The 10,514-nt window shown below is 37.2% G+C and overlaps 1 protein-coding gene across 1 annotated transcript; it reads right to left on the bottom strand.

The window, feature by feature from the left end:
• Positions 1-2,024: 2,024 nt before the first annotated feature.
• LOC128355708 (cytochrome c1, heme protein, mitochondrial) lies at positions 2,025-9,936 on the bottom strand. The gene is made up of 7 exons (XM_053316036.1): positions 9,823-9,936; positions 6,409-6,599; positions 5,902-6,028; positions 5,244-5,401; positions 4,969-5,129; positions 4,004-4,104; positions 2,025-2,731 (listed from the first exon to the last, which is right to left on the bottom strand). The coding sequence occupies exons 1-7, from the start codon at positions 9,901-9,903 to the stop codon at positions 2,627-2,629; spliced, it is 924 nt and encodes a 307-aa protein (XP_053172011.1). The 5' UTR covers positions 9,904-9,936; the 3' UTR covers positions 2,025-2,626.
• Between the last annotated feature and the right edge of the window lie 578 nt (positions 9,937-10,514).

Below are 10,514 nucleotides of genomic sequence, written 5' to 3' on the forward strand. Positions count from 1 at the left end.
GGTTATGCAACTTGTTTAACCTTTGTCCTCTGGGACCGACAGAACAGATAATCAAATGACACATATTCTGTGGGAAACATTACACATTTACATGTGAAGCCAAGAGCTCAAACATTATGGGTCGCAATAAATTGGACAAATATCTTTGTAACCACAGAGTAAAACTGTGAAATACATACCATGGTAACAACAGAGGTAGTGACCTGATGATATCTTGGTCTATCCTGATAATTTACCTTTTTTTTTTAGTCATGGAACAACAGTGTAATACTGAGAAAAACATCTTTATAATGGGCCAAAAGATCTTAATAATAACACAATAATAACAAGGTAACATGACAATAATCAGGTTATGTCAGGGTTAACTTCTCTCAATGGTCATTTGTTAATAGTGCTGTAAAATTAAGTAATACAGTGTGTAGTATGGTAATAATATACCCATGTTGTGACAGTACTAATGGAGTAACCTCAGTTTAATCCTCTTATAGTCACAAGAAAATGACAGAAATCACCTTCACTGTCTCCAGAAATAAATACTCAGAGTTCCCACAAGTTGGAAAATGCTTCATCATTTGTTAATACTGGTTATTGTACTTCTAATTAAACACCAAAGGCTTGAATCATTGCCTGGAAACATAGACAACAGTTTATGTGAGATAAACAGAGTAGGGCTGGAAAATGTGAGACAATAGTTAAATAGGGCAGCGTACCACACCTCTTACTGTTCAGTCCATGCAGTAAGTGGCAGGTCCTGATCTGTGTCATCTGCAAAACAAAACCTTTTGAGACTTTAAGATCAGGGTTTACATACTGAGTCCTGCCTGTGGTTAGGTTTAGGTAGCAAAAGCTCTGACAATACGGCTGGGGATAAACTGTGGTTCTGGGTAAATGTAAGGTAAAGTAAATATATCCTGTCTAACTGTGTGTTGCATGACAATAAAAAAGTCTCTGTGAGCAGTTTAATGTAAAGTTTAGTGCTGTTGCTAGGACTCATTTTCATTATTGTTTCATTTCCTGATTATTTTCTACATTAATAAATGAATTGTTCTGAAAATAGTCCAACAGTGCCCCCTGCTGGATGATCCAGAGCTGGGCAACCGAGCCTACAGCAGCACAAGAAGACATTAAATGTGTCTCAAAAGGGAGTGTTGTCTCATTTATTTATATTTTAATACATACATTTGAAGGAAAATGTTAATATTTAATTATTTGCAGTATGAATACGCACCAAACATCTTACTTTTAGCATGAAATCAAACAATGAGCTGTAACCTGATGTCTTGTTGGATTGTATTAAAGAGACATCAGGATTTAATATTCTGTCTCGTTACATCTATCTCGTTTGTCATTCAGAGTTAACCAGGCCTTTTGACCATTATCTGTGTGATAGTAGAAGTCCAGGATGAGAGATACTGACTAAACTGAACTTGCTTCATAATACAGTAAATATTAAACAACGATCTCCATGTAAGAAACACTTGGACCCCAGGAAGAGTAGCTGTTGCCTGGGTAACAGCTAATGGGGATCCAAATAAACTAAACTAAACTAAACTGAACTTGTGTGGTGCAACCGCTTTTATTTTTGTGATGTATAAATCTCCACATGTAACTAGGCTACATATGAAAGTGGTGCAGCTTTAATGGGAAGATTTAGGGTAAATGAACATCTTCAAATTTTAATGCTTTAATTTTACGTGTGGAGGTTGTGTCAAATATTGTGAAGTGTTTTTTGTGATGTGTAAATGAAATTAGTAGTTTCATGATTTGATCGACTACATTTCTTCTGTTCAGTTTTGTAAAATTCAGGCAGAAAGAGACAAATCAATCTCCCACATCAGTCACAGGATTGTCAAAAAAAAATTAAAACCCCATATAACAACGTTGGTTTAGTTCACCAGTTTATTAAATATTTACACGACAAAGTGTAGATGCAGATTCTACGAGTCAGACAAATGATGAGAGTAACACAGGCAGTGTCAGAAAAGGTTGCTGCTCAACACAAAACAAACCACCACACAGAAAAGTTTCCTTTAAGATAATTTATTTTGTACAGTAAAACAGAGGTTCAGAGGTTGCGTTTGATCCACTGAGCAGTGGCTTTCTGGAGACGATAGGGAGGGATTATAGATTTTTAATATATCCAGGATGTTCCAAAGATGCAGCAACCATTTCTCAGCGCTTGTGTGGTTTATTGACTATTTTACAAAGATGGACGATCAATTAACTTTTCAGTCAACTGTGACAAAGTGTCTGACACGAGATGCCATGACGTGAACTGCTTCCAACGATGACTTGTTGCAGATAAAACAAACATAACTTTGTGGAGGGGTTGCATTCAAGAACGCCACAACTCTCTAAAACACAAACTTGTACCATAATTTTCCAGATAAAAGGAAAACCTGCCACACGACTACTTATCTATGCCAACAACTAAAAAAAGGCATTTTCTGTAGGAATAAACATAGTATACATACTCTGATTTCTCTACCCCCTTTAGAAAGGCATGTGTGTGTTTGTCAGTTGTTCTTTGTCCATATGATCGTTGTGTGAGGAGAGCGTTGTGGGGTGATTGAACGCAGCCCTCTCTGGTAGTTTTAGGCCCAGGGTGGGGTGTGTTTGATTTCGTTTACTTAGGAGGCTTGTAGGCGATCTTCCTGCTCTTCATCACAGACCACCTGTGTCTCTTTAAGTAGTAGAGCAGAGGGATCAGGATGGATGCGCCCATCAGCAGCTGAGAGGGAGAGATGAAAAGAGAACAGATGAATCCCACGGCGAGCGTCATGTTAAAAGCCTGTTTCCACTTTTTAGTAAAATGTGCCTGTATCATCTTTTCCATCCCTGCCTCATCTCAATCCATTGAAAATACTACTTTTCTGTTTTGCTGTGTCCTTTTTTTCCTTTTTTCTTTCCCCTTCAATTTCCTGTCTACTTATATATATGCTTGTCTGTTTACGGTAGGAAGGAAGGATGTGTGTTATTACTGATCTGTAACAAATTATGTAGGCCTGGGAGGGGTTTGGGGTGGGAGGGAATAAGTGTTTGTTGTTATTTTTGAAAAAGGAAAAAGTCCTGTCAAATGAATAAAAACATTAATAAAAACATTTAAAAATGCCTGTATCATCATCGAGGACTGACGCCTTTAAAAATCTCCTCAAACACCAATGAAACATGCAAATTTAGCCTGAACTTTGTCTGCATGCCCGGTGTGTGTGTGTGTGTGTGTCTGTTTTTATATTACTTATAGCTTGGAAATGTTAACTGACAAACAAACTACAATAAACATCTATTTGATTGCTGTTACAGGCTGTTGGAGGTTATATGGACATACATGTTGCTCTATTTCAAGTCTCCATTGTGAGCTCATCAAACCCAGGTCACAACTAACTACTAGAGCTGCAACGATTAGTCAGTTAATTAACTCTGTGATCACCAGAAAATTAACTAAAACTATCAAATTACAGCTGTAGTCATTTTCTCAGCAAAAATACTAACTGTTCAGTTGTTGCAGCTTTCTGTTGAAGTTGTTCTGTGTCATATATGACAGTAAATGGAATATCTTTAGATTTTTGACTGTTGATCAGACAAAACTGTACATTAGAGGATGTTGCCTTGAACTTTAAGATAGCTAGACAGGAAGAGATGTGCGTTTGGAGATCAGTGGGCAAAAACTTTCTCATTTCCAAATCAATATGGCTTCTTTGGAAGGTGGTGTGTGGAGTAGAGCCAACAGTCCTCTTTAGATTGGTTTTACACTAAACTCTTAAGCCTCCCCAATATTTATCTGTCCAATCACATGAGAAAGGTTTGATTTAAGTCCGTTATGTAACTATAGACTGCTCAAATACTACAGTTCGCTGGGAAATATGTCACAGACACTAACTTACATTTCACTGAGACTTTAAAAAATAAGGTATTGGGGGGGGTTTTCTTTTGGTATTGGTGCCAGAACTCCAGTAGTGCCTCTGTGTGTGTGTGTGTGTGTGTGTGTGTGTGTGTGTTTTACCTTAAGTCCCATGCGTTTGCGTTGGTCGTGCTCTGGCTCGGCGGCCCACCTCAGGAAGGTACAAACATCCTTAGCAACCTGGCTCATTGTGGCAGGGGTTCCTATGGCAACAAACACAGAACAAACATCAGCAACATTTATATACTTTTTTTTTTTTTTTTAACTACAACAAACCATAATGCTCTCTCTCTTTGGCACAGCTGGAGTGACATTTATAGAGTAGAGTAAAAATAAACAGAGACCATCAAGGTATAAAATAACTTTTGGCTAATCTAGTAAATTAAATAACTTACAAATCAAAGTGTTTTTATTGATTAGGTTTGAAGCTACTACATCAACTTAAGACTGATCCAAACTTCACTTCAATGTGCCAAAAATCATGCTGGTTCAGAATAAGGAGTTTCTAACTCTTCTAAAGGGTTTCGCCTTTTTGAAATGTATTAAATACAAAGTAATATTCAGCTCAATTGCTTCATTGAAATTGCAATAAACAGTACAGAGTCTTGTGTTGTGATACTGGAGCTCAGAACTGGCATGTTGTGTCTTTCTTTTAATACCATCATGGAGACAATCACATGTAGATCTTCCTTCTTTTTACTGTATTTAAGTTTCAGGTTTGAATTATTTTACAAAATATTGCAAATCCCTTCTATGGTAGAGGCCACAGCACATTATCTGCATGCTGTGGGGATCATTTATGTTGGTAGGTCATAATTCTGCTTTAATTCATTTCTAAAATCACCTGGAAGGACTTGATATGTTTTGGCTTTTTATTCTCTGCTGTTTTGTTCATTTCTTATGTTAAAATATCTATCAAATAAAAAAAAAGGAAAAGTACGATGGGACATTTTAAGCGCTCCCTACACAGGTTATTTTTTCCCGTTCTTCACACCTCCCTGTTCATTAGCGGGATTAACAGTAAAACAGGCTCACAGCAGATTAAAACACCCTGCGTCTTTACTTACCGTCATCATACTCCAGCACCTCGTTGTAGATGGGCGGGGCCATGCCGATGGCCTGTCCAGGGAAGTAGGGGTTGTAGTAGAGTCCCTCCCTCACCTCCACTCCAGCTGGAGGTTCGCAGTAACCTGTCAGCAGGCTGAACACGTAGTCCTCTCCTCCGTGTCTGAGGGGAACAGAGGGACCATCAGGTAAAAATCAAAGATGGACAGATTCAAGACTTTCAGATTAAACTAAGCAGGCGTTCAGATTTTCGGGGTGGGGGGTGGGAGGGTGTTACCTGGCGTTGACGATGTAGCTGAGATCTGGAGGCAGGGCTCCGTTGTTGGCGACTCGGGCTGCTTCGGGGTTGGAGTAGGGCTTTGGGAAGTAGTCGGACAGCTTCCCTGGCCGGGTGAACATTTCTCCGGTGTCATCGGGACCGTCGACCACCTCAATCTGAACACAAGACGCAACACAAGATGAATGTGACAAAAAATAACTACAAATATGAAACAGCTGCAATTACATTCTTTTTAATACCATTTTTACTGAACATGCGATTTCTGTTACTCTGAATGAATGGACAGAGTTAAAAAATAGAAATAAGCATTTTTATAATTTGAAGCTGCTGATGAATGAACATTGCTGTTACTTTATCCAATTTAATATATTCATAAGTCTTGGTTACAGGTCTGCTAATTGTTTTTAAGGAACATAAAACAATTAAAATGATTCAAAATATCAATTAATTAGCTATAAAAACCTGGAGTGCAATAATTTGATTCCCATAATTCAAAAAGTAGAGCACTAATCTCCAGAGAGTTTTATATTTTATATATATGTAGCAATTAGGGATTCAGTGACTTGCTCAAGAGCACCCAGACACATACTCAGGTATTTTACTCAACAGGGGCAGATTCTTAGACCCACATTCAGCCCCAATCAAACAGCCTCACCTCCTCAGCGAGAGCCGCAACCTCCTCCTCTGTGTGCGACACTCCCACCAGATTTCTGAAGGCCAGGTACTCCATACTGTGGCAGGCTGAGCACACCTGTTTATACACCTGGTAGCCACGACGAACACTGGACGGAGAAAGAGACAGAGACGGAGACAGAGACAGAGACTGTAAAATGTGACTTCTGTGATCTTCTAAATGTTATTTTCTACCATGTGAGACTGAAGGTGCCTGTGTGATGACTTTAAAATCAAAATATAGCTCAACTGAATTTATGTAATGATCAAATAAGAGTAATGCATTCAGTCAGTTATACACCTCCAATAAGACATTACAGTTAAATGATATGCCTCTAAATCACTTGAATAGTTGGCCTTACTGATAAAGTGAATACTGACGGCTGAAAACTTAATAAATAACCCTAAATTCTTAGTCCTGCTATGAATATCTGTGTGTGTGCCCTCTTGGTCTAGTGTGTGTGTGTGTGTGTGTGTCCGTCCATCTCACCTGGCGTGGTCCAGAGACGACAGAGGTCCAGCGTGGCTCCAGGGGTAATTAGGGGGGTGGAGCTCCAGTTCAGAGGCCTTGACCGACTGGTGCAGCATCAGAGCGAGCCCGGCCCCGCCAGCCGTCACCACGCCTAGCGTCGAGAGGGCCACCTTCTTGTTCCTCGGCAGGCTGGCGAAGGACATGTTGGCCTGCGGAGACACAGGAGCACAAAACACCTGTTAGCTATTTACTGAAAAACATCCCAGTGTTATAACAGACAGGCAAAAATGCTGCTTGCTGTTTAAATGTGAATATTTGCTGGTTTTCTTGGTCTTCTATGATATTAAATTGCGGTACTATAACAAACAGTTGATAATAATATAATATTCTGTGTTATAATATTGTGATTAGAGCTGAAATGATTAGTTGACATTGAACAATGTAGTTTTTTTAAAGCGAAAATGACAAATATTCACTGATTCTTGCATCTCTAATGTGGCAATTTGCTGGTTTTCTTGGTCTTCTATGAGAGTAAATTGAATATATTTAAGTCTTAACATGTTAGTCAACGTGAGGAGATCGACCTGGACTCAACGACACTGTATTTGGCATTTTTAACTTTTATTAAAACTTCCTGAACCAAGCGATTGAGAAAATAACATGAATTGAAAATAAGCTTTAGATGCAGCAGCTCTAACCTTAAAGGATTATAGTGTTTAATAAAACATCTGGATTTTGGATTGGTATGTATAAAAACTTTAAAAAATAGCTTATCAAGCTCAAAGATAAAGATGTTAAAAGTGATCCTGAGCAGCTTTACCTTTCCTCTTTTATTAACCCTAACCTTCACCTCAGTATGTCTTCATATCACAGTAATGGATCCTGTTAGTACGGTTCAGTTCATCTTGATGTCAGTATTTATAGTTTGCTCTGTACAGTGTTCCTTATGAAACTGTCCTTCGCTGAGGCTTTTGTAACCGGGCAGCAGGCGTCACATGACAACATAGCTGCACCGGTCCGCTACACGAGCCTCAACCTGCAGCCTAGCAACACATTCAGGACACAGTTTGGGCTTTAATTTACAAACTAATTCATATCAAGTTTAGATAAGATGTAAAACATGTAAATAGAAAAAACAATACACCAAACATGTGGCAAAATAATAGTAATTATCTCAATATAATTGTCCGTAATTAAAGAATTATAAATGTGTGATATATTAAACTGAGAGTCTGGCTAGCTAAAGCAGCTAATGATTAGGTTGTAGGTATAATATACTTATTAAATGTACTACATCATTGAAGGAAGCAGAGGAATAATTAAACATAAAACACACACAGCAGGAGAAAGAGATAAGCCATTACTAAAAGTTAAGTGAAGTAACCAGCAGATATGAATATCATGTAATCATGTTAGATTAGAGAGAAAGTTTCTAAAAGCAGGAGAGTTTAAATTTAAATATATATCTGGTAAATAGCTGTTGTAATAAAGAATACAGCTAAATGTCTGCTTATGTGTATCTAACTTTCTAATCTGAGTCGTCGCATATATAAGAGCTAAACTTTTCTATTAAGATATTTATTTTATTGAGGAAAAAGGGTTTTATTTCATTTTACTTGTATCCATATTTGTTGGAAAAAGATTGTCATTGTGATTGTTTTGAATATTCTACCTTAGATGTGAGTAATCTTCTGCTGTTTAGTGAGTGTTTGTCATGCTCTGTCCTTAATCAATAGTTTAGATCCACAACCAGGTTTTATTTAATATAATTATAATACTAATAAATTAACATTTTTATACATATTTGGCCATACTGCCCAGCTCTATACATGTCATACACTTTTCTCTCCTTTAAAATGTGCTGTTCTCACTTCAACTGAACGCAAAATGTGTTAAAAAATTATAATTAAAAGCAATATTGAAAAAGAAGAAACGTGTGGATCAGCAGCCACCATGACAAGCAGAGCTAAAGCAACAAGATTATTCAAGTAATCAATAGTCCATCAGCAGAAAATTAAACTTTAACTAAAGACATTTGTTCTTATCAGCTTCTCAAATGTAAAGATTTAAAAGAAAGAAAAAGAGCAGCTACAACATTCACACGCTGATGTTTTAGTTTTAATAACTTAATGATGTCATGTGTATTATTATATCAGTCAGAGTCAAACAAACTGTAACACTTTATCTACATTTTGCTACTGATACTTATTTACTAAAGTAAAAGAAAGAAAAGTTCATACAACAGTATAATATTAATGTATCAGTCAGAGGGATAAAATGAATACTTTTACTTTAATATTTATTTACTTTAGCAGGATTTTTCATTCAGAATTTTTGCTAATAGTGAAGTACTTTTTACACAGCTGAATTTATACTTTTATTTAAGCATCTGAGTATCTTATCAGACGTTAAAGACATTTTCCAAGCCAATACATTTACTCTACTCAGCTTCTCAGATGTAAAATTTATAAAACAAAGCAGTAACAGTGCTTTTTGTTATAATACAAATACATATATATACACATTAATGTGTCAGTCAGAGAGACAAAACTAGTTCTTCATCTACATTTTAGTACTGATACTTATGTACTTTTAGTTCAGTATGATTTTTCATTCAGGACTTTTACTAATAACAGTATTTTTTTTACACTGCTGCATTTTAACTTTCACTGAAGCATCTGGGTATCTTATCAGTCTTTTCTCCACTGGTGTTACGGTTTAAATGGTGGCCGTGTTATCTGGTGACTTTACAAGAGAGATGAATGTCTGCTGAATACAATTAGACTTAAGATATTAAACACAGATGAGTATGTATTAAAAAAAAAGAAACAAACATTAAACTATAATATAACAGGCTTTTTAAGAGAGGACCCAAGATAACACGGTCACCAGATAAACCGTAACACCGGAAGTCCTTTCAGTCCTTGAAATGCTAGCTGGTTAGCATGCGGCTTAGGTCAACTACTGAGCCAATATTAACACAAAATGACTTACGTGAGACTCGAAACATGTGCACACACTACGAGCACACATATTGTCATTTATATGTATATCCCTGCACCGTTAGACAAGATAGAGGACAAATTAAAACCAACACCGTCCACCTGACACGGCATCATGGGCGAGCTAACCGGTTAGCTTGCTACGTGTAACGATGGCTACCGAGTTTTGAGGAAGAGTAGCGTTTATTTAAAATGAGGCATTGGTGACATCTGGGCACCTACAGTTGAATATTGACTATATATATAAAGAGATAAAGCCACAGTCGTCTGAGACGTCCTAGAAACATGTGTGAATATGAGTGACCTTGTCTCACCCCGCGAAGGCTAGCTCGCTGTCAGGACATCCCGCCACAGCGCTTTTTAATCAATCTGCAGCTATAAACTCAGATTGTGCCAGATGAAAAATACATCAGTTTATCTGTCAACCTACCTTGGGGGTCTTGATGTTTTTTGACGCGTTGAGGAGAGCTCTCCCACTCCCCGAGAGCACCGAGACTCGTAGCGCCGCCATCTTCTCTGCAGATGTCTGAACTGAGGCAGCGACGTCAAGAGACACGCACGCAGTATTTCCAGCGTCGACCTTCAAAATAAAACGCCCCCTGTGTTTTTTACATCAGACATCCGGTCACATTTATCCATGTCATAATAAAAAAATACATCAGGGTTATTATAATTTAGAAATTGTCATTAGTTTTTTTTAAATTAGTTTTTCATGTAGTTAAAAACATATTTCAGTTTAGCTTTAGTTAGTTTAACAAGTGATTGAATGGTTTTATTTTTATTTTAAAGAATTGACTAGTTTTAGTTTAGTTTGTTTTTCAGGTATTAGGAGGAAAGCCTTGATATGTGATCAGGGTTAACTATAATAACTTCTGGTTCACACGTAAATCAAAAACTGTCAGTGGTGGAAGAAATACTCAGATCCTTTACTTAAAGCTCTAGACATTTTTTAAAATGTATGTAAAATATTCTACTTTTAATAATTATGTGTGACTGATATGGTATTACCACACAAAAGTTCAGTAATCTGGTTAAAATCCTTAAAATGACATCTCCTCTTTCTCCCTCATTAAAAACTGTCACTATAACCCTTGATAACCCTTGACGGCCATTCACACCACA

The sequence above is a fragment of the Scomber japonicus genome, chromosome 3 (genome assembly GCF_027409825.1).
Source record: "Scomber japonicus isolate fScoJap1 chromosome 3, fScoJap1.pri, whole genome shotgun sequence".
NCBI lineage: Eukaryota > Metazoa > Chordata > Actinopteri > Scombriformes > Scombridae > Scomber > Scomber japonicus.

What these genes read in the sequence shown, in the direction of transcription:
- LOC128355708 (XM_053316036.1), bottom strand. Translation starts at nt 9,903, where the DNA reads ATGGCGGCGCTACGAGTCTCGGTGCTCTCGGGGAGTGGGAGAGCTCTC. An exon ending in TCGTCTCTGGACCACGCCAG is followed by an intron (nt 6,029 to 6,408) that starts GTGAGATGGACG and finishes TTCTCCGTCCAG; the next exon opens with TGTTCGTCGTGGCTACCAGG. An exon ending in GCAAACGCATGGGACTTAAG is followed by an intron (nt 2,732 to 4,003) that starts GTAAAACACACA and finishes TCTCCCTCTCAG; the next exon opens with CTGCTGATGGGCGCATCCAT.